The sequence below is a fragment of the Oryzias latipes genome, chromosome 22 (genome assembly GCF_002234675.1).
Source record: "Oryzias latipes chromosome 22, ASM223467v1".
In the NCBI taxonomy this organism is placed as follows: Eukaryota; Metazoa; Chordata; class Actinopteri; order Beloniformes; family Adrianichthyidae; genus Oryzias; species Oryzias latipes.
In genome coordinates, this window is record NC_019880.2 from 3,874,260 (window position 1) to 3,901,369 (window position 27,110).

The 27,110-nt window shown below is 41.2% G+C and overlaps 1 protein-coding gene across 1 annotated transcript in view; it reads left to right on the forward strand.

Annotated features, from left to right (window-relative positions):
• The first annotated feature begins 247 nt into the window (after positions 1 to 247).
• The window catches only part of LOC101170478 (protein phosphatase 1 regulatory subunit 37-like), a 37,845-nt gene continuing 10,982 nt past the window's right edge, over positions 248 to 27,110 (forward strand). Inside the window, exons 1-8 of the mRNA XM_023951989.1 lie at positions 248 to 306; positions 4,720 to 4,820; positions 5,018 to 5,137; positions 7,106 to 7,253; positions 10,938 to 11,093; positions 12,456 to 12,568; positions 14,378 to 14,519; positions 14,765 to 14,931. Of these exons, the coding sequence (XP_023807757.1) occupies positions 5,039 to 5,137; positions 7,106 to 7,253; positions 10,938 to 11,093; positions 12,456 to 12,568; positions 14,378 to 14,519; positions 14,765 to 14,931 (825 nt within the window). The 5' untranslated portion in view covers positions 248 to 306; positions 4,720 to 4,820; positions 5,018 to 5,038. The remainder of the gene's footprint in view (positions 307 to 4,719; positions 4,821 to 5,017; positions 5,138 to 7,105; positions 7,254 to 10,937; positions 11,094 to 12,455; positions 12,569 to 14,377; positions 14,520 to 14,764; positions 14,932 to 27,110) is intronic.

Here is a 27,110-nt window from a genome sequence, read left to right on the forward strand (position 1 = left end):
ATGCAGTCAAATTAGACGTATGTGGAGCCTGGCTCCACAAATGAACACATCAACTGATGACCAGCTGTTTCTAATTATTATACACTGGTTAATTAGGACGCCGTGTCACCGTCGACGCTGGTGGAAACTGTGAAATTCATAATTCATAGTTGGGCAGCCGACGAGCTTCCTTGATCAAACCACGATGGTGTGAAGAGGCTGTGTGTGTGTGTGTGTGTGTGTAAGTGTGTTCATCAAATCTCTCTCTGTCTGTCTCTCAGCAGGGGGGGTGTGTAGGTGGCAGCGTGGAACGCCTGGATCTGAAAGGTAGGCCGCACGCCTCACTATCATTATCAAACCCGACTGAGGACTTTCTGTGACATTCAGGAACCTTCGGGAAAACACAGCTTCTTCGTGGAGTCACGTTGTCTGCCAAAGACGGACAGAAAATGTGACAAAACTAAGATCCTAAAAAACCTGGGACACAAAAAAATATATTTTTGAATTACTTGGTTAACACAACCGATTGTGAAATCACTAAAATGCATAGACAAATGAATATACAAATCCCAGTTAGGCTCAGGTTCCTCAAGTTGTCCTCTTCAAGGTTGTTTTCATTTAATTTGAATTAAACTTGTTTTTCAGTACTGGGCTGTTACCTTTTCCCCTTTTATTTAATCCCCAAGTAACTAAAAGATCTATATAATCATGCAAATGATAATTTTTTCTCCATGTAATAAAATACCGTGAAGATGCTGAAACAAAATGCAGGGGACCATAGCTTTGAAATGCAATCTGTTCTTTATATTTGCATTTTTAATTTATACTTTTTTGATGTTTAAAATAGGGAATGACTGCAGTTTTTACCCAAATATTTTTTTCACTTCTACACTATTACAAAAAGAGTTAAATTGTTTATCAGACGATTTTTACAAAAATTCATATTTCTTTTATTTTATTTAGATGGATGTCAGTAGAATACAACACAACATTAATTTAGGTAAATTCTATTATCATTTAGGAATGTTATAACTAATCTTAGTCCAGGTTAGTCCAATTCATAACGGTATTTTCAATCATGGTCCAGGAGGGAACAGTGCAGCAATGAAGAAAAAAGTTACTCATATTTTAAAATTATTATTCTTTTGTATTAAATATTTTGTGTTAATTTGATATTTAGGAAAACAATTTTTCAATAGTTGTTGGTTTGATTTCAGGGCAGTATTCTAAAAATGCTACATAATGAAACAATTTAAGTGCCGTTTACACATTGTGCACAAATTACGTAACTTCTCAAAAATAGCACGCTAGGAACTACTTTTTCTTCTATAGATTTAAGCTCACAAAGCTTCACCAAGGCATGTTCAGCTCAGCAGTGCTGCTTTTCATCAGTGCTGTAATCCTCCTGTAAAATATGTCAATTCGCAGCTCAACTCGGCTTTTTGACCGACTTCTTCTGTATTTTTACTTCTGCTTTGTCAGAAGGAAAACAGGAGCATCAGAAAACCCTGTGAGGGTTTATTTAGCCGCAGAAATCAGAAGGGCGGGGACGCGCGAGGAGACACAATTTAATCTTGCAGCAGCAAACGTAAAGGGAATTCGGTGCAAACCAAAATAATAAAGCAGAATCAAGCCAGGCAAAGAAAATAAACAATCTGCAAATGCTAATTTCTGTCTTGATTTCTAGTGAAAAAAATGGGAGAAAAGTCTGTAAATGTCAATCGAGTCCCCTCGATTGGATTGACTGGACAATAAGGCAATGTTTTTTAATAGTTTTTGACTTTTTCTTTGAGTTTTTATTGGACTTTTCCATATTTTCCTTCATCTGTTATCTGATCTACAACTGTTACACTGTCTGTGAAGCAGTCATCATAAAAAGGGAAGCTATCTGAATATTTTATCATGATGTATTCTTATAGAAATATAAAAATAAAAGTAGATGAAGGAGAAGAGTTGAGAAAGTTGGTATATTTCAATATATTTTGTTTGAGCTTGTTGTCATGTTTGTGTGAGTTTGTGTGAAAGACACTAGAATTTAGTGCTGCCTCTGTCACATAAACTCCACTCACTGCTGTCATGTTAGCAGCTAAACATAAAGCACATTCATTTTTTTTCCCCTTAATGGCTTTTCTCTCCAGCCTTTCTGAGGCTTCGGCTGAAGCCAGGTTTGGGTTTAAAACCTTAGATTACACCTAAGTTTTGAAAAGTCCTCTATCATTCGGAAGCAGACACGACAGAGGTTGAAGCTGTTTGTGATGGCGTGATGAGTGTAACTGTCGCCACGCACTGATGACATCTGACTCGGGGTGTTGCCGCCATTATCTTCCCGATGCAGGGCGGATTAGGAAAAATGGGATTTCAGAAGCTCTCCTTGCACCCGCTGCCACCGCTCAGTGAAGTGATTATTGTTAAAACAGAAGGGCAAAAAAAAAAATCATTTGGAAAATAATTATGATAGTAATTATCATTCCCCCTTCTTGGCTGAGGAGATAAGAATAAACCCAGGAGAAAGAGTGGCATGGGGGGGTTACTGTCACGGCCTTAAAAGTCACGTCAATTTGTCTGATCAGTCACAGTTGGAGCTAAAGTGCCACAGTGGAAAGAGTAAGTCACTAAAGTAATCAGATTACAACTATGGAAAAACATGTTGGTCGGTTTTCAATAAGGAAGACATTTTTAAATGTTTTTAAATACTAAATGAAATAAAAAGTTATGCTTTTATTTTTTTTAACTAAACTTAAAAATCAATTCCTGACAGGTTTTAACTCTCCAATGTTAAAGACCTTAGCTTTACAGTTCAAGAAATTATGTTTTTAGAGGTAGCTGTTAATCAAAAAAAAAAATTATAAGTAATTTTTAACATCTGGCTGTTTTTTTTCATTAATAATGAACAATAAAGCTTGGCAAGTTTTTGCAAATATGGCATCACTACTCCCTAAACCCCTAAAAGTCTATATGGTGTATATACAGTATTGTATACAGACCATCCTGTTCCCTGGATTTTAACATAGTTCAGACCCAAAATCACCAATTTATATGTGACATCACAGATTTGCCAAAGTAAAAACCTAAAAAATGCAAATGTTTAGTGAAGACTAAATGTGAATCCACTGCGTGCTGATGATGAAAACTTGGATAATTTAAAAAAATGATATATTTACATACATTTTTTATCCAATTTGCGGCTGGATGGCTGAGTTAGTTCAGCACAGGACTGGCACATGGGGAAAACCAAGGTTTGATTCCCAAGGGCCACAACGAGCTTCATCCAATGTGGGTTCTTTGGCAAGACCCATTGCGCTACTGCCTGCTATGTAGCCACAGCGGGACCAAAGTCTGAGTCTCCTTGTGCCGGTCCCCAGCCCAGAAAAATGCATGGCTGTGTCAGGAAGGGCATTTGGCATAAAAGTCTCTTCCAGACCACCTGTGAGAATCAGCGAACGCTGATTCGCTGTGGGGACATCTGAAGGGATCTGCCGAAAGGTGAACAAGAACTAAATGCATTTTTTTCAAATGACAAATCATTCAAACGCAATGCATTGTGGTCTATATTTGCCAAATTAGAAACCAGCAATGCACACTAGTTTTTGCATGCCACTGGATTTTGAAATGGTATATTCAGACACCACAAAAAAATTGCAAACAGCAGATAAAATCCATCCATCCATCCCCTTTTAGAGTAATTCTTGTGTTTTTTAAGACAAAAACTACTTTTAGTCAGACTTTAAAATGAAAAATGATTTTATCTTAAAATGTTCCACTATTATTTTTTTTATGCAATGATTATCTTTCAATACTAAATAATTATATATATAGGAAACAAGTCAATTCAGTGTTTTATCCGTGACAGCAGCAATACCATCTACGATTCTATTTAGAACTGTTGGACATGCAATCTGCAAGCTTTCAATCTAGCGACCTTTTTTTTTACATCTTTTATAATCAGAAAAACCTTGAATAAAATCAAGTTTCCAAACATACTTTAATACTTACTTTGAAATCTCTGAAAAAGATCTCACCTGCTCTACACGACAGAGGAGCAGCAAAAGATGATGCATCCATATCAAAGCGGTACAGAGGTGCTGCTCCTGTCTGACACCATAAACTTGTGTCGGCACGAGAAAAAGTTTTTCCTCTATTTTGTAAAAACTAGACTGGTTTCACTCAAACGCTTGAACTCCAGGCTTTTGTTGGATTTTAGAAAACTTTTAACTACTCAGAAAATGTTGTTTGTCCTGTTTTTAGTTGAGCAGTTTTCCTCCAGAATGAGGACAAATTGTTGGGTGCATCTTTTATTTGTTGTGAGAATATTCATTCCACGTTCAACTGGATTTTTGGAGGTGGAAAAAAAAAACCCCATCTGGTTGCATTCATCAGTTTTAGAAGTCGAACGTCTTCAGTACAAATATTGATTACTGTGGTCTGACGGCAGACAGTAATCAATGGACACTCCGCAATTCAATTCTTGGAAGTGTAATCATAAAAACCTGACGGTATCATCATTTTTTTTTCCTCTTTTTGTGTTTCTGATTAAGTCGCAGAACTTTATTAAAAGAAAAACACACACAAACACTTTGTCTGTAAAGGAAGTTGTTTTGTCCTGATATGTTTTTTGTTGTTTTTTTCCGCTGAAATGCTCATTTTACACAAAAGGATGAGGCACATTTAGAGCAGGGCAATTTTGCCTGTTAGCAAACAGCCTCCAAATTATCTTGCCTTTGATTGCTTGCCTCCATCAAGGTGAGCGATTAGACCACCGCTCCTGTGAAGCTCTGGAAGCCGTCCTGAAATCGTTGCACTTTGATTTCATCAATCTGCAGGCAGCCCAACTGGAGGAAAATGTGAGTTTTATGAGCAAAACTTGTTTGCTTCTTCTTCGTCTTCCAGTTCCAATACACTTTCATATTCAGGCATTTCCTGTATCAGATTAGGCTTTTTTTCCCCTCCTCTTTCCACAAGAAACTTCATAACATTCCTGTCAAATTTTGAGCCTTGCTTTCTTCATTTTTCCCACTTTTCACTCGGTTTTCTGTTCCAGGGAGCATCGTCCTTGCTGGATATGATTTTGTACTACGAATCGACAACATATCTTGACATTTCTGACAACGCCAGCATGGGAACATCGGCTTGGAGGGCCCTTGCTCATTTAATAAAGCAGGTTGGCAGAGGAACGGTAATCTTTTCATTAGGGGTTTCTCTCAGGAATAATGTTTATCCAGGAAAAGTGAGTTTTGGGCGACGATGCAGGGCTGAACAAACGGGATGAGAAGGCCTGGCAGTGCACTTTGGAGCACAAACACATCAACAGGAAGAGCTGACTTTCATCTGATTGGATCTATGTGTAAGAAAAGTGAAGGAGAAGCTTTGAATCTCGTATCAAACTTGTTGTTTTTAACTAAAGAATCTTAAGAAGAGTCTGGTGGTGTCCAAAATCCCTCCCTACTCCCTAATCCCTCCCTACAGGAATTTGGAGACAAGCTCTGTTTCCCAGCTAAAACTTTGGTCCAGAGGTGAAATTATAAAGGGAGTAAAAAACCAACTATAGCCCAGGATGTTGTATGAACTGGCTTCATGAGTCGGTGCAGGGAGCTTAAGGTTCACATTTCCACTGCAAAAGATTAGAAAATTACCAAAAACGCTTAAAATAACGCACAATTTTCAAACATTCTCAGTTTATTCTGAGTCTAAAGGCCCGTTCACACCGGGACGAATTTCGCCGGCGATTTTCGCCGACGTTTAATGCCTCGTGACTAAACAAAGGGCACCAATGGGAGTGTGCATACCGACGCGAAAAAACGCCACGCGTCAAAGCGTCAAAAAAAAAAAACGCCTCGGGTTCGTTTTTTTTTTTGACGCCTCGTGTCGAAATCTATTCGACCAATGAGAATGGCGTTTTTGCACATGTGTCTGGAGCTTCTGAAGTTACAGTAAATCACAACTTGGGGGCGCTCAAACACAAATCTGCCTTGCTGAGCACACATACCAGCGAAGAAGATAGACGCCGAGTAGCGTCTACACTGCCGCGAAGAAATATTGACGGACATTCTAAATTATCCCCGAACCAAGCACTAGTTGGAGCTACTGCTGCTTGAAATATTCCTGTTTTCTTTGTATGATTCTGACAAGCGCGTAAATACTTGCTCTCTTCTTCTGAGTGAAAAGCGACTTTAAGAAGCGTAAAGTTACGCAGCGCCACCTTGTGTGCAGGAGTATTTCTGTTTACATTAAGCGCCATCTAATGTCAGGGAATGAAATTGCATGTTCGCTCGGCTCATCGTCAGCGAAAATCGGCTGGGTGTGAACACAAAAAACGTGGCGAAAAATGCTGGCGAATAACGCCTGGCGAATATTCGTCCCAGTGTGTACGGGCCTTAAGAATGCAGTTTAATCAACACACAACTTTGGAAGAGGCAAGACATGGCAAACTTGCAAACATACTGAACACAAGTCGAATTAACCTTTTTAGAGTTATTTTAAACAAAAGACATACTGAAATGCTGATTGAATGCTCAAACATTTGTTTGGTTTGGATGCTCTCACACTGACCACAGCAAATGCCTGAAGATGTGGTGCACCGACAGCTGCTGCTTGCTCTGGCGATTTTTTTTTTCCTAAACTTCTGTGCAGGAGGAAAAAAGCACAAAGAAGAAAATCTGGCAAAATAAATGCATTCATCTCTTCTAGACAACAAATTAACCAATGAGACATTTGATGACATTTCCTTGATTTGGGCTTCATCCTCGCATGCAAATATGAATATGTTAGATATTTGTCACTGTGGTGAACCAAATCTGCACAGGATTAGGTGATCTTTCACTCAGACAAAACAAAGCAGATCATTTTAGATGCAAAATTTGGTCTGGACCAAACCGTGCAGTTTGAAAGTGTCCAAAGTCATGAATGTGTTGAATCCAGTAAGAGATTAGTGATTAAGATGTGGGATCTGCCTGGAGGCCAAATGACCGATTTAACTATGAAGAATATGTTTAAAATCTAAAACCTATTGATTGAAATAAACGTAATAACGGAAAAGGTCCATAATGGGGGTCTATGTATGATGTTATCTCACAGTACTGTACAAACAAGTGGGTTCATTGTGATAATGCACATTGTGTGTGTGTTTCAGAGTGTGCGTCTGTCCCGGCTGGATGTGTGTAACGTCAGTCTGGTTGACTATCCGGCCCGGTCTCTTTCCAAGGCTCTGCTGACCAGCCGGCTCTCAGTGCTGCACCTTCACAACGCCCAGCTCAGCGGCACGCCACTGTTTACACTGGGTACGGCACAGTCCATGCACACAGGAAGTCAACATATTTATGTGTGTGGACTGTGTGTGTACATGCGTGGTGTGTGTTTGTTGTTGTGTGTGTGTTCTGAGGCCAGCAGGACCAGATTTTGACCTGTGACCGTCTCTGCACGTCTGGACCCGGATTAGAGGCCTAATCTCTTACCTGTCACTTTACACTCTGCTGCACACTTCTATAGAAGCCAGGGCAGCCAGGACACACACACATGCACACACACGCACTCACACACACATTTTTACATGCCTTTATAATCAGTCATATATAAAATAAGAATTAACTTAAGCAACAAATGAAACACTTTTATCAGTTACCTGATCATACCGTCATAAATCCGTGATCAGCATCAGCGAGGAAGAGGAGGGCCATGTGGGAATGCTGCCTGCTGGTGAAGGTCACATGACCTCCAGGGCTCATGGGTATGCACATGTATATAAATAAACTCATTACAGGCAAATCAGAGAGGGGTTGAGTGTTTTTATTCAGGGAAGAGGAAGACAACAGTCTGAGTCATAATTATGTTTCCGTGTTGATGATGGACACAAACACGTGTTGTTGTGCGTGCGTTCTGCCTGCGCACAGACACGCACTCACGAGGATCTGTGTGACCTTCATCAAATCAAACTTTGACAATAAGAAAATATGAGGCTAACTGTTTTGATTTGGTGCACACCAAGACCAGACAAGTCTGAAAGCCATACAATAAATTCAGAATTGAAAGCTTAAACCAACCCCACAAGCAATTCTGCTCTGATCGGTGTCTTTAGTTGTAGAATTTTCTAAAGATTGTTTAGAACTTCCCTCATAACTGCTATTAACAATTCCATAGAACTCCTCATAAGGACTCGTTTATGTTGTGATGAAAACAAGTTTTTTCTTAAAAGCTTTTCTAAATGAGTTGTAAAATGTAACACCTTACACAAAATTCTATCTGCTCAAACAAAGGAACCTGCGAGTTGATTTACAGCTTAAACAGGGTTTCTTGCTCTCTAGACAAAAATATCTGCAGATCAATAAATTAAAAGAGCATTATTTTTTATTTTATTTATTTCTTTGTTGTAGCCATGGATCAAACGGACCTGCAGTCACAGCCACTCATTGAAACTGATGAAGCTTCTTGATGCCATTTTTAAACTCTTTCAAATGATGATCAGCAACAGCTGCATGAAGGTCGTTAACCAGAGCACATGGAAGCTACTGGATCCGTTTATATTGAGTTTATCGGCTATTTAGAACCTTCTTTATATGGTTTCTTGACTTGTTTACAGTTTATATTGGTAATGAAAGAATTGATAAAACATTTTACCTGAAAGAGACCCAAATTAATGGAAGTTGGATGTGTAAGGTAAATGATAGCACTTAGAGGTGCCAGATGGGTTTTATATGTTTTTAAAAAACATAATACAGTAGCTCCTCGTTTATCATAGGAGTGATGTACTGTATCTGTGAAGTAGTTGACTTTATTTTGTACAATAATTCTTAGTGTTTTAAGGCTGTGAAACCCCTCCTCACACATTTTGTATACTATTCTCCAACAGACATGGACATCTTCAAACTTTACTTTCTTGTTTAAACTCTCAAAGAATAAACCTTCAAGGAACAATAAGTCCAGTTTTATAGAATAAAAACAAAGAGCTGCTCGCGATTTTATATTTATGTAGACTTGGCAAACTCAATGCATTATAGGTGACATGGCTCTGAGAGGATTGATTGACAATAGTCTAAGCAGATCAAGACACAGAACACAATGCACTGTTATGTAAAAATAAAAAAAAATCTGTGAAACAGCAGCCTGTAAAAGCGATATAGCCACTGCACTGTTAAAAAGAAGTAATCCTTCTAAAGACCCACTCCAATCATCATTTAATCTTTTGGAAGAGCATTTCCATTTTTTTAAAATATCTGATTACCCCATTTTTAGCCAAAATCGACAATAATTGTTGTTTTCTAAGACATTGTTTATGCAGAGTGGCTGGAGTTCATTAGAAATTTGTCTCTGAATAAGGGGCGGGACTCCTGCCACATGGTGGGCACGCTGTGGCCCTCCCACCGTATATTTTCTACGTCAGAAATAGGTTATTTTTCTTAAATTTGTTCGTCTTCTCCTGATTCTCCTGATTCGTGGATTTCAGAAATGCAACTTTGAGCTTAATCTTCTTTATAATGTCCTCCATCATCAGAAAATACTGTTAAAAACACCAAAATCACCATTTTCATTGGAGTAGTTCTTCAAAACAAAGAATTGCACTGTTTTTTTCTCTACATGTGAAACAAATTGAAAGTTTGAATTTTCATGTCATGCAGCACAGGAATCAGAAATCCAAAAAAAATCTGTCATGGTCTTTTTCAATCAGAGGTTAGTGTACGACAGGCTCTGTTTCTGATGAAAAAGACGAAAGCCCACTGTTGCCCCCAGCTGGGAGCAGAACAGACCCAAATGGACGCAGTGGGCTGCCCACTCTCCCTGACACCGACTCGTCCCCTCAACATTTGCAGCCGCTTCCTGGATCTTTTTGATTTTTAAGGTTCTGCCCCTCCTCTCCCTCTTCCCACTCACTCCCCACAGTCTACCCATCATCTCCACCTTCACCGAGCCTGCCAGCCAGCCCCCGCCCTTCCTGCCCAGCGGGGCTCCCAGCTGAGGATCATTGCCTTTGATCGGAGGGCCTATGATTGCGGGATTGGGCGCTCGCAGTGGAACCCACCAGATCAATCCCACCGATTTCACCATTTGCCTCCCACTGGGCCTGATGACAGTGTTGGCATTCCACACACAGCCCCACAGGCATGATCAAATCTGCGGCATTGATCTGAGGGGGGTGTGGGGGGGACAAGGGTCGAGGCGGAGTGGACAAATATGAGCCACGGTGCAGTTTACATTACACAAAGACACCAAGGATGCCACACACATGAATACAACATCCACCTGAAGGCTTCTTCCAAAACAGTGATGAAGTTCTGAAAGGAGAGTCCTAGAAGGGAAGGGGGGGTGGAGGGTCCTCCTTCTTTACTGTAATAACTGCAGGAGGTGCTGACTCCTGCTGTGCAGTGTTTTCCATGCTCACTCAGTTCCACTGTGAAATCCTGCCATTTAAGAGGGACTTTGGATGGATCTTGTTTGGGATCAGACAAAAACAATATCTGGCTTCATTCACAAAGCGATCAGGGGACAGCGCCCTCCAATGTGATGTGTTAGAATAGCAGATTTATTTTTACCCCAGTCGTAATGAATGTGAACGTGAGTGTTTTATGTTTATGTTTGTTCACATCTTTCTTTTTTTTTTAGGACAGAACTTTACATTCTTCTGATTCTTGAAGCTAACGCCAGGGGTGGAGCTACAGGGGAGCAAGGGGGGCAGCTGACCCCCAACAAAAAACTCTTCCCCACACTTGCCCCAGAATTTTTGTGTCAATATAACGATCACTATTGAAAAAGATTAAGAAATCCTCAATACAAGCTTCTTTAATCATTGCACAAATAACAAAAGCAACATTTTAAATGAAATAAAAACAACAAGAATGATAAAACTGTTAGAAATACATATTTTTGATCCTTTCATTTTTAATGACCTGTCACTCTTCTCTTTCCAAAGACTCCTATCTTCACTTTAGCTACTTTTGAGTTGCACCTTTTCTTTGTTGTCTTGTCTCCTGCAGTCGGTGCGTTGAAACATAACCGAGCTTTGCAAGAACTTCACCTCACCAACAATCTTCTGAACAGCTACCAGGATGCCATGCAGCTGGGAGACCTGCTGCGCTTCAACACCACCATCCATACTCTGGAGCTCAGCAACAACATGGTTGCAGATGCCGGTAAGATGTTAATGTAGGGTATGTGATGCATCAAGTCCTACTCATTGTGTGTTTTGTTTTTAAACCAATCTTTGCTGGTAGTCAACAGTTGATCCATTTGAAAGACCCTCTGTTGTACTCTAACGGCCAACTCACACCAGACAATCCATCCCGTGGTATAATCCCTGTTTTATGTGCGGGGGCATGGCGAAGTGAGCTGTGTGGAGGCTGGCTTACAGAGATGGATCAGAGTATGGATCAGTGGACATTGGTGCAATTGGGATCTGGCATGATTCCTAACGATTCTCCGATGCTTTGAGGTATACAAATGCCTTGTTTCTACTGAGCGTTACAGTTCGGTCCCGTACGGTTTAGAATGGTCCGGTCAATTTAGGTAAGCGTTTCCACTAAAGTTGGACCATCACGACGCATGTGGGTTGAAGCTAACAACAACAACAACAATACACAACATCCTGCAGGTCTTTTTTTCTTTCCACTTTGCTTTTGGTACTTCATATATACAAAGCATTTAATGTTGTTTGAGAGAAGATAGCGGACGGCTAAGACAAACACAGCCGCTTTTGTTTTGTTGCAATGACCTTCAGCCAATCAACGTGTTTCAACAGTAGCTCCGCCCTAACCGGTCTGTTCCATTTTTCTATGGACCTACACCAACGTTGGCCCAAAAAAGGTACGGTTTGGTCCAGCTTCATGGGTCCATTTTGTCATGGATATGAAAATACCAAACTGGACTGAACCATGCCGCTCAGTGGATGCAGGACTTATATGAAACACTGTGTCATTTGGCATAGAGACATTTGTTGTTCTTTTATGAGTGACGTTGTTTCTACAGTATGTACTTTTCTCCATCCATCTCTGATTCCTCTGGATGCCATTGGGAGTCACCTGTCCCAGCTACTGTTGGGCGGAGGGATGTTACACCCTGGACACGTCGCTAGTCTGTCATAGCCTTTTTAAAGCTGTCCAAGTTAATTTGAGTCCAATTCTACTAAGGCAGAATGCTGTTTCTGTGGAATGTCACCTGTCCCCTTCTCTTTTTAGCCATGACTTTTGCAAAATGGGGTCGATTTGAAAAAGCACAAGGCTTGGGATCCTTTTAAAAATTCAGACCAACAGCAGGATTGTCTGGTGTAAGTCGCCCTTGATGCTTTCTGCCATTACTTAGTGCATGGAGTTTTTATATTGCCCTTCCTGGTGACTGTTCCCACAACCATTTCTATTCCAAAACCATCAGATTTGGAACATTTTACATTGATAATGATTCATAATAGAGTGGAAACTTGTAGAATTTCTGCAGCCTCATGACACTAAAAAAGCACAAAGTCATGGAGAACTGAGTTCCACCGTTTTTTTGTTGTTGAGGGTTGGAGGAGCTGTGTGATGGTCTGTCAAGACAGACAGAAGGTCTGAAGGTCTTGAAGCTGCGCAACAACAACGTGACCAAGAGCGGCATGGAGCATCTGGCCAAAGCACTGGTAAGGGACATCAACATTTTCAAATTAGGGTACAAAGTACAAAAAATATGATAATTGTGACCGCATCAGATTTGATTAGTAAAAAAAGTGTAAAAAGGTAATAATTGACTTTGAAAACAGAGGATAGGTTTTTTTTTTAGCCCTTTAATTCTGGAGATGTCGCCTGAGTAACACATGCTCTTTGACATACTGTTCCCTAACTCTTCGACCTTTAACGCGATCAACATTAATCATCTGATTCTGACATGGAGAAAAGCAACTTTTCATATGCAACACATTACTATTGTAAAGTGTTGCATGGAATTTACTATCGACACATTTCATTGGCGTTTTTAACATGTTCTTGTAACATTTTCTGATTATGGAGGACAAACATTGAGAAAATAAGGGTTAAAACTGCATTTGCTGAGTAGTTATTTATAAATTGCCTTAAAAAGGGCATAATCACAATTAAAAGATCATTGGGAACGCTTTAATAAAAACTCAGAATATGATCAGAGAAGGTATTTATATGTGCAGTTTCTCTTTGATGTGATTAAGTTTATATTAAAAAAAAGCCTAGGCTGCAATCGTGGTCAAAAGTAAAAATTTGCCATAAGAAAGGAATGTCTCTCTGTGGACTTGTAAACGAGCCTGCTCAAAACAAACCCTGCCTCATTCAGAAATGACACTTCTCCAAGTACCTTCTCTAATGATCAGCACCACAAACCACTCATTCTTTCATGTAAATGGTATTTGTGTATGTCACACTCAAAGAGAAGACAGTTAATTAAATAAGAGATGTTTGTTGAGCGTGTGGTCGGATCGTTACAAGGGTACAACGATGTCCTTGCAGGCTGTGATAATGATAATTAGGCTTAGCTGGTCATGGCTAATGTGACAATGAGAAGGAGACCTATTAACTCCGTTTTTCCATACTTTCTGCTGATCTGTCTTCGAAAAAGCGTGTGATTTTTTTTGTTGTTTAGATTAACCTCCAGATTTCCTCTTTGTCTGCTCATTATCTGTGGTGAGGAAGAATCCTGTTGTTTTCCTGTTTAACATGATTTTTTTTTCCTTCTGTTTAAAACCAGCATGTCAAGTGTGAAGGCATACTGTGTTTTTGCTGGCTTCACACTCCCACCCCATCTGAAACTTCTCGCTGCGATCCTCCCGGGGTTTACGTTTGACAGGTTTCAACCATGCTTGACTCTCACACATTCTCAGCCACGCAGTCGCCTCTTTAATTGTCTGCTATCATCCCTCATGCATATCCATCCGGGATACCCCCCCCCCCCCCCCCCATTGTTGCAGATGCTCCTCGACAAGTGTTGGATGTTATAAGCACAAAGTGAAAGCAGAAGGGAAGCGGGGGGGCACTTTCTCAAGTGTGTTTGTTGTCGCGGCGGTGCAAATTAGCTCAGAAGAAGGTCTTCTTTCAGCCCCCGTGTGCCGTCTCTCTTCAGAGCAGTGACCAGAGGAGTTTAACGAGGGTGGCGAGGCGAGGAGGGGCAGCCAGGAGTGGGTGGCGTGCTCCTCCTCAGGCTGCTGGGCCCATGGTGCCCCAGACACCTCTGGATTCACGCACCAGCTAATCAACCTTCACTGCTAATGCGACTCTGGAGAGAGAAAACAGAAGTTCTGAGCTTTGAACATGAAGGGAAACATTTTAAAAAGGCATAATAATCACTGCTGAGTGGTGGTAATTAAAGCTTCCCAGCCTCTCTAAACTCACTGGCTCCCTAAACAGACAGCTGGAGGCTGCCAGTCCAGTTCAGTGAGCGCTCCCACATGGAGGTTTTATCTCACCTTTCCTACTCTGTTCTGCAGCCAGTGCTGAAGGTCCTGCAGGTCCTGGACTTGGGGGAGAACTCCTTGGGGAACGAGGCTATCCAGGTGATCAGGGAGCCCCTGATAGCAAACAATACATTGAAGCAGCTTGGCCTGGCCCAAACAAACATCACCTGTGAAGGTACAACAGCAAGAAGCATCAGGCCGATCATACAAAAACCAACAGTTCACAGCTAGACCTTTAGACCTTTTCATTAGCACAATTTGAAGTTTAACCGAATATGCCAAATCTACCTAGAAGTGGTAATTGTAAATACATCACACATCCATGTGTAACTAGCAAAAGCTACCTGCAGTATACCTTATTCTTACCTGTTAAAACCTCCTGTTAAAACCAGCTGACATTAAGTGTTTCTCATTCTCAAGGCGCCGTGGCGTTGGCTGAATTCATCGTAGAGAGTCGTCAAATTCACAAACTGGATCTCAGTCAGAATCCGGTGAGGCTTGGAGGTCTGATGGCCCTGAGTCTGTCCCTGAGGATCAACCGGTCTCTTGCTTTCCTGGATGTGAATCCAGTTTCTCTAGAGGAACAGGTAGGTGCTTCTATAACCTTAAACCAATGCTCTAGTTCTTGACTGTCAAACCACAAATCTCACTAAAAAAATGAGCAGACTAAAGGCCTGTTCACACCGGGACGAATTTCGCCGGCGATTTTCGCCGACGTTTAACGCCTCGTGACTAAACGAAGGGCACCAACGAGAGTGTGCACACCGACGCGAAAAAACGCCAGGCGTTAAAGCGTCAAAAAAAAAAAACGCCTCGGGTTCGTTTTTTTTTTACGACGCGTCGCGTCGAAATCTACTCGACCAATGAGAACGGCGCTTTTGCTCACGTGTCTGGAGCTTCTGAAGTTACAGTAAAACACAACTTGGGGGCGCTCAAACACAAAACTGCCCTGCTGAGCACACATACCAGCGAAGAAGATAGACGCCAAGTAGCGTCTACACAGCCGCCAAGAAATAATGACGGACATTCTAAAACATCCCCGAACCAAGCACCAGTTGGAGCTACTGGTGCTTGAAATATTCATGTTTTCTTTGTATTATTCTGACAAGCGCGTAAATACCTTCTCTCTTCTTCTGAGTGAAAAGCGACTTTAAGAAGCGTAAAGTTGCGCAGCGCCACCTTGTGTACAGGAGTATTTCTGTTTACATTAAGCGCCATCTAATGTCAGGGAATGAAATTGCATGTTCACTCCACTCATCGTCAGCGAAAATCGCCTGGGTGTGAACACAAAAAACGTGGCGAAAAACGCTGGCGAATAACGCCTGGCGAATATTCGTCCCGGTGTGTACGGTTCTTTACTTGCAGGTGTTGGTACCTTCTCGCTACACTCCAACCTTTGCTCTGCCATTCAGCCCTTGCATTCCTCTGTTTAGTTGACTTTTACATTGGGTCTAGCACGTGAACTAGGACCTCTTTTGCTAATAGATTTACTTGTTTGCTCCACTGCAGAATTCAGCTAAGGGTTAGACTTGTCAAACAGACTGAACCATCCAAAGAAATAAACCTGGGTGTGGATTAAACCAGAGTTGAAGCACCCTAAGGAGGATTTTAGCACTGCCAAATGCATGTGAAGTCCCTTATTTAACATCAAATTAAAAGGGTAAAAATACTTGAATTCAACTTTTTTTTGAAAAAAATATGCTTTGGAAAATAAATATATTTTTAGGTTCATTATGGCTGAAATTAAAATCTCTGTCATGAACCTAAAATATTTTTTCTTATCTTTTTTCTACCAGCATGTTTTCCTTCACAACAAATTGAATAAATAAACAGTCAGAAATGTCAGAAAAAAACATGCGTGCTTTGGTATTATCAATACATTTCAGAAATACCCCTTTTTAAATTTACCACGCCCACTTTTCCAAAAAATGCTTGTGTTAAAATAAAAAAAGTTGGCATTTATTATATATTGTTTATGTCATTTCTTTTAAACTGGGGTCAACTTTCCCTTGTGAAATAAATGTAAATATAATTGGGGGGTAAATATACAATTTTAGAAAATTTAATTTTTAGTTAGCCGTTTTTTTCACACATTTTTGCCATTTAACTTTTATCACTTCCACCCCTCATAGCTATGTTTGTAGGAGTTTATGATGTGGGGTGGAGGAGTGTAAGTTCAGAACTGTTTACTGGTGTCGGGTTTAAAGGTCGCAGCGTCTCTTTGTTGTGTGTTTTCAGAAAGGGCCTGAGGAAAACGACAGTGTAACTTTAACACACGCCTCTGATGGATTCACAAAATATTTAGCCGCACTTGCCATCTGTTTGTCATGATTTTATCTCTGCTAACTTATTTGCATATTAAAGCATTAATTAAAATCTCCAAGGAAGGGAGTGCTTACTTTAAAATTAACTCTGAAGGCGAAACGTGTGTGGCTTCCAGAGATGTCGTATTTTTAATTTTTTGTTTGTGTTGTTTACATGATTGAGCCAATTTTTTTTAATATATATATCTAAATGTCTCCTCTGGCTAAAGTTGGGTGGAAAGATGAAGCAGATTTGGAAGGAGATGCTTTGAAGAGCCCGATGCCTCTGAGAACATGTGTCATTAAACTTGGGATTTCTCCCTCTTGCTCCTTGTTTCTTCCACGTGCACGTCTATGGCGTTGGCTCCCTGAGCTGAGATGTGATTAGCACCGCCGCCGCTGTCTGGGGTAGGTGTGCTCGGGCATTTTAAGGGAATTGTAATCAGGGAGTTTTTAAGCGGTGGCGGGCGGGATTTGTGTTGGCGCGGCGTATCCAGGTGGGAGAAGTGACGATTGTATTAAAATCCAAATCTTTCCATCAGGAAGAAGCGGGTGGTCAGATCAAGTGCTCCCGCTCTACAATCGCAGAGGAATAGCTGTGAATGAGTGATGGGGGGGCTTGGTGGAGTTCATACAAGTAAATGTAAGGAGGCGATTGGGGATGCGCATATTTATGAGGCCGGTAAGAAGGTGAAAATCTGGGTTCTCTTGTCTTTGTCTACAGGAGTGGAAGTTTTCCGTGTCTGCTGCCACACTTCTCCATTTGATCAGTGGCCTGTTTGCTGTTAATTATTAATTATTTACTCTTTTAAAATATTCATGCAGCCTGGCCCCCGTGGAAAGCCGCCTTTTTCAGAGGGGCAGCTTCCCTCTGTAGCCACTGCAAGGGGAGCTGTTTACACATCCTTATCAGGGGACTAGCCGAGGTTCTGCTCGACGTGCTCTTCATCATGCCCAGGATGACGGAGCCTCTATGCCTGTTTGATGCTAAATATTTGGCTTTGGATTTGTCCGATGAGAGCGTCCCGTTAGTTGGGGAGTTTGGAGATAACGAGTGTCCTCTCCCGAAAGTCAGCAAGTGAAAGCCGTCCAATATGTTGTTAATCAGAAGAGTGTGAGAGAGGCAAATGTCCCAAAAAGAAGTGAAAAATCTCCTCAGACATCCAAAAATTTATTTAAAAAAACGTTGCACTAAGTCACATTGATATAACAAACAGATCTTGCTGATTAATAGGTTTTTTTATGCAACAGTTCGTTTTCCGATTTGATAGGAACTGGTTTTCGTTTTGGTTCGTTCTGGTTCGTTTTGAGCAAACCAAATGTGTCCAGTCTGAATACACCCTTAATGTTAGTTGGAGAACTGGAACATACGTGCCACTAAAAATCCATTAATAAAAGTACCTGCCTTACCTCAAAAGAAGCAGAAGATCATGAAAAAGAACTGCAGGCATCATTTGATACATTTAAGATCAGTTTGTGAGAATCAGAAAGAGGCGAGAGGGCAAGAATGGATCCATAGGAAAACTCAAGTCGCTTCTCACACACGGAAGTAACCGGTAACGCCCCTCGCCACAATGTCTGCCTTTTTTTCAGAGCGTTATACACATCCCTCTGATCCATCAGGTCGCTAAACTAGAATCTATTGCTGGGAGGTTCTGCAGAACTTTGGCCCGCTTTGCCGATAGCCTATTAGCCGCTGCCATGCTTCACTCGTTTTTATTTGAGCCACTAAAAAGCACAGCAATCCGCTTTTTATATGTTACTGGCAGAAACATGGCTCAGAGTTTCTGTTTGGTGTCCATCCCAATTAAAAACAAAGTAGTTCATGTCTCATAACAACGAAACAAGCTGCCTCTGGCTGAGGTCTTCCTGTTGTCTTGTGTGGTGTGGTGCTGCTCAAAGAGGCTCCGTGCGCTCTGCTGCCAACTAGCGGTCGGAGGGTGAAGTGTACAACAAGAGTCAGACACTGAAGGACGCTCAGAAATAATGAAATAAATATCGTCCTGGCAGCATTTTGAATCGATACGAGTATCGCCAAATTAACTATCGCGATATTTTGCAGAATCGATATTTTCTCACACCCCCAATATGTAGGGTGTTCACCATTTTGTCATGGTGTCCACATCTATTCCAAACTCAAGCGCCCTAGAAATTTCAATACTAGTCTTTGCAAAATGTTCACGTTTATTTCGTTTTAACTACTGCAAACATGGGACGTCATGGAATCTTTGAATAAAAAGTAGTGAGCAAGTTTAATGGCTGTGTGTTTTGTATGTAGAGGCCAAAAACTGTTTTAATAAATGTGCATACCGATACACAAACACAAGAGTTTTGAACGTGGAAGCCTTAAATGCACATTTAAGCACATTTACACAAACTTTTCCTTGAAAGCGGCTGCTTGAACACGAGTTGCTGAGGGCAGTGTGAATGTAGCTTGATGCTGGCTTGTTTTTGGATTTTCAGAACCGGGATGACTTAAACTTGTGTTTTATTCATATGAAACTCACATGAAATTATAGTAATAAAAAAGAATTCAAATAAAACTGCATTAAACTAGGTTTTATTACCAGTCTATACAGGTTTAGGAGGAACAGTGGAGGAAGAAACTTGTTTTTTCCTTCTCCAATCCAAACATGTTTAAAGTTTTTAGTAAACTCTTTGTCTGCTTCACTCCTGGTCCTCCTGAAGTCTTGGGTGTCTGATCTGTATCTGACCAAGTGATCATGTTAGGGTCACAAACATACCCCACCAGAATTACCAAACTTCTCCAAGGCTTTGGAAAGACAGGAAGTTCTTGCTGAAAAAGAGAAACTTCTGTCTTTCAAATGATATCTGAATGAGAGGCGTGTGCAGCTTCCACAGTTCAAGGTTTCTTTCTTTTTTTTTTTTTTTTCATTAATTGAGTCTGATCCTGATTGAGTGTGGAAGGAGGTGGTCATCATCGCTGCAAAGGTTGCACACACAAACCCTGAAGGTATTGGGGATGTTTATTTCAAAGGTGATGAATCTCTTTCCTGAACAAAGTTTACCTGTTCATTTAAATTACCGTATGTGAAGATACTTTGTTGTTTTATTATAGCCGCATTTTTGTGTATTCAGGATTATTATCCTTTTATTATCCTTTCTTTGAGTTTTTAGCTTCAGTTTCTAATCATTATCTTCTCTGTTGGTTTAATAGCTGATAGTTCAGATCTTCTGTTTGCCTTTTTTAGGATCCAGGTTTAAAAATTTAGTTTTAAGTTCATATTCACATCTTCTGTCGCGTGTATCCAACCGTGACCTTTATGCATTTTGGACTTCCACAAACACCGTTGTTATTTAATGTGAAAGTATTTATAACAAGACCCCTCCCTTTGATATTAAAAATGTATACCAGAATGCATTCCTGCTAATTACAGTTCTAGCGTTCATCTTTCAAATACATTTGGGTAATTCTTATGCCAATTAAACCAACTTTGCGCCCTACAGTGTTTCTTTTCTAAGTCAAAGTCAGTCGAATGCTTCAGCTGATCCACTCAAAGTGATCAAACTGAAACAGATCATTGTTAACTCCTCAGTTTGCCGCTCTCCTTTCAGTGTCATCACAGTCCCGACATGTTTGTGCATCCATGGAGACACCCCTTAAAAGAAACCTGGAATTTTTTTCCTTTGAGGAGTAGCATGAAACAAAGAGGTCTCTGGATGTCGGAGTGGGTCCGCCTCCCTGTCACGGTCAGTCCCAGGGGGGCATCTAGGTGACAGGACGGCCTGACCGTGCATGTAGTCGGCACTCAGGTTTCGGCTCACATCATGATGACACTGCTGCTCGGGGGAATTGCAGGCTGACAACGGCGACCAGGCAGAACAAACGCCTCAGCAACGCCTCGCAGGGCAGCAGCTCCGAGCAGCTGGAGGGGCCGGCCGGGGGGGTTAACGCAGATCCCAAGGAGGAGGGACTGCTTCAGCACAAAATGATTGAAGTACAAATTCACGATAGGATTACTTTAAAGTGCTCACTGCCGAGGAAACCCTTAAAATTCCAAAATTGATCTGGTCCATGTTGAGTCAAAATCAGGTTAAAAGAGTGTTCTAAAGGATAACGGTGGGGAGGAATTTCTTCCTTCCAAGAGGAATAAAGTTTCAGAGGAACTGAAGTTAAACGGCAAAAGGTGCAGGGTTAGGGGCTGGCGTGGCCGGAAAGAGACACGTCACAAACCTTACTGTGGCAGGTGAGCGAAAAAGTACCTAGCGTTTTTTCATGACTATAGGGCGCACTTAAAAGTCTTAAATTTTCTCCAAAAATGTATGGTGCGTCCTGTGGAATCGATGTAATTGATTCATTAATTAATCGTTACACCCCAAAAAATATTTCTGGATTCAGTTTAGGGCATCAATTTCTGAAGTTTGCAAATGGGACATTTTGCCTGTGACATCCTGGGAAATGACCTTAGCATGACAGCCCTGAACTTGAAATTAAACCCCTAGACTTCCAGCTAGAGATCGACAAAGAATTTTTTTAACCTACATCTGAAGTATGAAAATAAACAAACGCAAAACACAGTAGAAAATATTTACAAATAGTTTTTGGTGATTATATCAAAACAAATTTTGGAAACTAAAATCTGTGGAAGCTGAGGATCAGACTGTCCAAAGTCAACAATGATCTTTCACTTAGCAGCTCCAGAAAACGGGGCTTCATAGAGATGCTAGTTTCACAGAAGACATGAAGTTCCAGACACAAACTGGAACCAATTGTACCAAAGCGCCAAACTAAAAAGAAATACTGAGGGTTTCAATTTTGTTCTTTGGCAGTTTTTAGACAATAAACCCCAAATTTTCACCCAAAAAGTGAACTGATGAGCAGCTCCAGATCCAGATGTGCTGTAAACCAAAGCTCCACCACAACAACCCGTCCAGATCAGAGCCTCAACGTTCACTTCCTGCTGCGCTCCTCTAAATTTCCACCCAGCGAGCTGCGAGTCGACGTTCCCTCCTGATACCTCTGAGGGGGGACATAGCTGGATGGAACTCCTGCAGACTTATGGGGATGTGGTTGCTGAAGAGTAGTGGGGGGGCAATCCCCTATCTCCCTGCAAACACAACAACAACTGCAGCAACACACTCCTCGCTGCTCTCCTGATGTATTTTCAGGCAAAAACAGGCGTATTTGCCAGCTGTGTAATTTACTGCAGCTCTCATTTGCATATTAAAGCCTTAATTAGCCCCTCTGAGCGAGTGTGTGCGCTTCTGTGTGAGCTTGGGGTTTGGGGTTGAGGGTGTGGTGTAATCACTTAGATGTGTAGTCAGGGGAAGAGTGTGATGGATGCGGGGGGGGGGGGGGGGGGGGGGGATCAGGATCAGGGCCGGAGGAGAGTAAACTCCTTTTGGAGTTTGGATCTGGGCTAAAATCGAAGAGAAGCCACTGATGAAAAACTATTGACGTGGTTCCATATAACAGTTATGAAATATGAAAAAGGTTTAAAATTTGGCAGATTCAGATATTTTTTTAGTTCAGTGATGGTATGTTGGCATGTTTTTCGCTATTTTTAAATTTGAAAAGATTCTAAAATACCTGATCCATCCAAATTTCTGGCACTGATCTGTTGTGTTTTAGGGTAGCTAAAAACTGTTATTTGCTCATTCGTAAAGATGTAAAGCAACATAAACAAGAAACAGAAAATCTACCAAGTTACACCATCATCTGAATGGAATTGCTTTGTTGCTTAAGTAAGCAGGAGTCAGAAACTTAAGACTGAGTCTTTTCATGTTTGTGATTCAACAATTTCTTTGATGTTGGTAATTTGGAAGCTGCTCGTTTTTTCATTAAGGTTCATCTAATTGTCAGCTGTCCATCAATTTCAGGCCATTTCCTGTCATTTATTTGCAAGGAGACACTGTTCTCTCCAGATGAACACATGGTTCAAGGGTGGATTTAAGCTGAGTATTCACATCTGCATCTGGAAAAAAATCCAATATTTTTAGATGCGCATTTGGAAAATCGTCCAATTCCTTTCAGATCTTTCTGAAACGCCAGGATGGTCTTGTGGACTTAACGTATTTTCCGCACTGCAGTGCACACCGGATTTTAAGGCACATCGTCAACGGATGGTCTGTTTTTACTTATATCATATATAAGGACACCGAACTATAAGGCACATTAAGTGAGACAAAAGAGTCAGAAGAAAGTCCGACAGCCAATCAGACTAAATTAACTGTCAACAGGAGCTTTAGAACTTGTCTAGAGTAGTAGTGTAATGTGTTCACAATACCTGTAACTCCCAACTTTGTTTGCAACTTGTAAAAAGAACAGACTAATACAGCTATAACCAATGTTCCTGATGACTCTATCAACCAACCTTGTTAGTAACACGTAAAACAAACACAGTTCGACAGCGCCACACTTTAGCCAGTTTAGCCATGTTAGCATACTTCCAATAACCCCCAACCTTGTTTGCGACCCGTTAAAAACAGACCGATAAACCGATATTTTGACAGGGCGCTGTGTAGGCTACTTCTCAAAATAGCTTCGAGAGCACAACCAGAATTGTTGATAAGCTCTACAATTTCGGCTTATTTTGCTTTCACATGCAATTCTCCCAGATGACAAAGAATAGAGGATGACCAGATCCCACGAAAGGTGACCCACAATATAGCGAAGGAACACTCTATATAATCCCTGGTAGACACAGATAATGTCAAGAGATTAGCTATATTTATTTTGAAGAGCTCTATGAAAGTGTCGGTGATCACGTCACCATGTCTGGGTTCATGACATTCCATCATTTTATCACTTTTTTATCATGGTGTGCGTATGTGTGTTGGGGGGGGGGGTCGGCACTGTTTGTCTTGTCATCTTGTTTTTAAATTTTATTGTATTTTATGCACAGCACTTTGAGTGACGTGTTGTTGTAAAAGTGCTATATAAATAAAGGTTGATTTGATTTGATTTGAGATCATTCAGATATTCTCCTGGTACGGTGAGGTTCACCATCTATTGCAGCAGCTGCATCTGAATGTCTCACTGTGACCCAGTTTGACAACTTGCTGTCTCACAGTCAGAGGACAAAAAAAATACAATTTTAGGGCCTTTAATTATTGTCTCAATGCAAATAAGATAAGTAAATTAATGTTCAGAAGGAAAGCAACCAGATATTCCTCCATGTTGTTTTTTGGACTCCACCCAATGGTTATGTCATCAACACGCCATAGGCCAAAGCCAAGATCCTGATTGGTTGATGCGATGGGAATTGAATTAGTTTTTTTTCATATTGCCCAATATTACAACAATAGTCATCTCAATGGGCTTCATACGGGCAAATGTATAGCAACACGAAATCAGTCATAAAATACAAAAGGTAATTGGTAAAATAAACCAAACAGACTGGGCATTCCTGCCCTTAGACTCTCCTTCTCGGTAAGGAAAAACTCCTAAAAAAATAGATTCTGGAAAAAAAAAGAAGAAAGCTCAGGGATGTCCACATGAAAGGGGAATCCTCTTCCAGGACGGACAGGCGACGTACCAAAACTCTTAGAGAGGAATTAGCTAATCTAACTCTACAACTACATGTTTGAATAGTCCAGCAAATGGGCTTCATCCAGATGGGGTTGGGGGACAGCCAGAGGTGAGATCCACCGCCAAGTACAGGAGCAGGAGCAAAAACGAGCCAGAGCCGATAAATTTGAATATTTGAACTTTAAATTATTTTTCAAAGTTCAAATGTTGGACTTGGGATGACACGGTAAAATGTTTGCAGCCCGATAGAAATTTTACCTCACCGACGCGCTGTCGCCAGACCAACACCATGCCTGACGCTCAAATCCCACCTCAGGATCTGAGATCCTGAGGTGGGATTATCCCCCTTCCCCTCCTATTATCACCCCCCTACCCCCCCTCTCTCTAGCGTCCCTCTCTCTTCTTCCCCTCTTTCCTTTTGCGTCCGGTCCAACACCAAAGATTTTCAGACATGATTGAAATTAATAAAGTTTGGCCTCAATTACAAAAGGGGTTTATTCAGACATACCTTTGGTTTGTCTGAAGATTAATAACCCCTCTTGTTAAAGTAAAATATGTCCAACACAAGAGGCCCTCAGCTCTCATCTGTCTGCCCAGCTGTTGGTCAGGACAAGTTAAAAAAAAAAAAAAAAAGGATCTCAGATCACATCTGTAAAATTGACTTAACATTGAAACTGGCCACCACTGTGTGAACGCAGACTTATTTGAAGCTAACTTAGGGGCGGCCGTGGTGCAGCGGTAGGGCGGTCAACCCAAGATCGCAAGATTGCAGGTTCGATTCCCGCCTTGCACGCCCATGTGTCGAAGTGTCCTTGGGCAAGACACTGAACCCCACCTTGCCTCTGGTGGGAGGTTGGCGGCAGTGTTCAGCAGCAGAGCCGCCATCAGTGTGTGAACGGGACTGTGACTGTAAAGCGCTTTGGGCCTTCGTGAGAAGGTAGAAAGCACTATATAAGTATACGCCATTTACCATAACTGCTTGAGGATTTTTGTAGCCAGATTTTTGCTCCCCTCATTATGATTGATCATCACCATAGAAACACACTATTCATGTCCCACTGAGAGACACTTGATGGACTTTGTTTAGCCATTGGAGGACCAGTATGGTGATTATAAGTTTTTCCCCACGCACTGGATCAAATTCCGATTTCTGACTGCAGTCAATGTCATCTTTGGTCCATCTTTTACATGAAACGACCAAATCTACTATTGTTTTTGTTGTAGTTGCAGTTGGTCTTATTAACAAGGTATATCTCCGCCCCCAAAACATTCATCTCTTTTTCATTGTTCTTGTAAATTGTACTAGAGCTAATTTTGAACAAGAAAAAGACAAGAAAAAATGTCTTCAAAGAGACACATAAATTTGAATCTAAGTGACTTAATTGAAAATTGTTGTTTAAAAAATAATAGTTAAGAAGATTTTTAAAAGCAAAATTATTACTTTAATTCATTTTCTCATCATGTTCTCTTAATCAACCTAAGTGTCCCAAACTTTTTGTCCCTCAGCAGCTTCTGACATACGTCATTTCAACATTTCAGTGGTCGCTTAATGCAAATGAAGCTTCACTTGCTGGTCATAGGCCAGTAAGTCCACAATTCCCACTCAGACATGCAATACGCTTGCTCAAACAGCTTGGCATAATGACCAAAACACTGCAGCGGATATGGACCTTCTATGCATAAGGCGGGGTGGTGTATGTATATAAGCCCAGCATAAGTGGAGGTATCGGATCGCATCGTCTTTCAGCGGGCATGTCCTGAGGCGCCACGCTCAAACAGTCACCCATCAGCAGCTGGCAGCCTCTCATCTGACTACCATGAAGCCCCAAGCATGTCTATCTGCCGCTCCCTTCATCCACAAGCCACATCCCTTTCACTTCTGAATGCCGGGCTGACTGCAGAAATTGCCCTGTCCACCATGTGCACTGAATATTTAACAATGAATATGAAATGTCTTGGCAGAACTTCAACCACCTTCAAAACCCTCCACTCTCCCAGAATACAATCCAAATATCCCCAGTTCTCTTCGCTCTTCTGAATCCATCATCCCATTTCTGTATGGAGAGATGTCAGGAGAGGAAGTGGTGGATGATCTTCTCCGGTTCGGCACCAAAGTCGGGGACTGAAGGGAAAAACTCTTCAAGCTCTGACTGATAAGGTGAGACTCCCTCAGCAGCGTTCAGTGGGAGTTTCAGTTTGGCTGCTTGCTTATTCTTCCATCCACCTTTAGTGAGGAATCCTGCATCTAAAACATCACCTGGATGGAATCAACAAATCCATTAAGTACTTTAACAGCAGATTCTTCAAAAGAGACTTAAGTTATGAGAAAATACAGAGCTACAAAATAAATCAAACAATCTTAAAGGGCCTATATCGTGCTTTTTTTAAGCTTTTCAGACTAAAAAATATCTTGATAGATGATCATATATGACCTTTGGCACACTAAAGAATGATTTTTTTTTCCTTAAATTAAATATTTGTTATTTTTTCCAGTTCATTTTCGAATTCAGAAGTAAGACGACTTGGTCTATGAGGCTCCGCCTCTAGCTTCTTGTGGGTGCCGCCCATTTCATGAAGTTCACGACGTCAACCTAGCATGTCTGCAATTCACCCACAAAAACAACATCCAAACTTTTGCAAACAGGGATATGCAGACTGTGCATGTAAAATGAAAGCGTTTTAGCCAATCACTGCTAGCTACACGAAGAAAGTGAGTGTGTATGTTACCCTGGGGGGCGGTGCTGGCAGCGCAGACGCTTCCTGGAAGGGGCTGTTCCTCACTTATCTAGGTCACAATGTGATGAGCCACTCATTTTTATCAAGTGGGAGGGGCTGGTGCTCAGCAGGGATTTTAGAGAAATGCTCATAAATGCGTGAATGGATCAAAATACAGTGATCCCTTGCTATATCACGGTTTACTTTTCACGGTTTCGCTACTTCACGGATTTGCATCCTGCATTGTGTTCTGCAT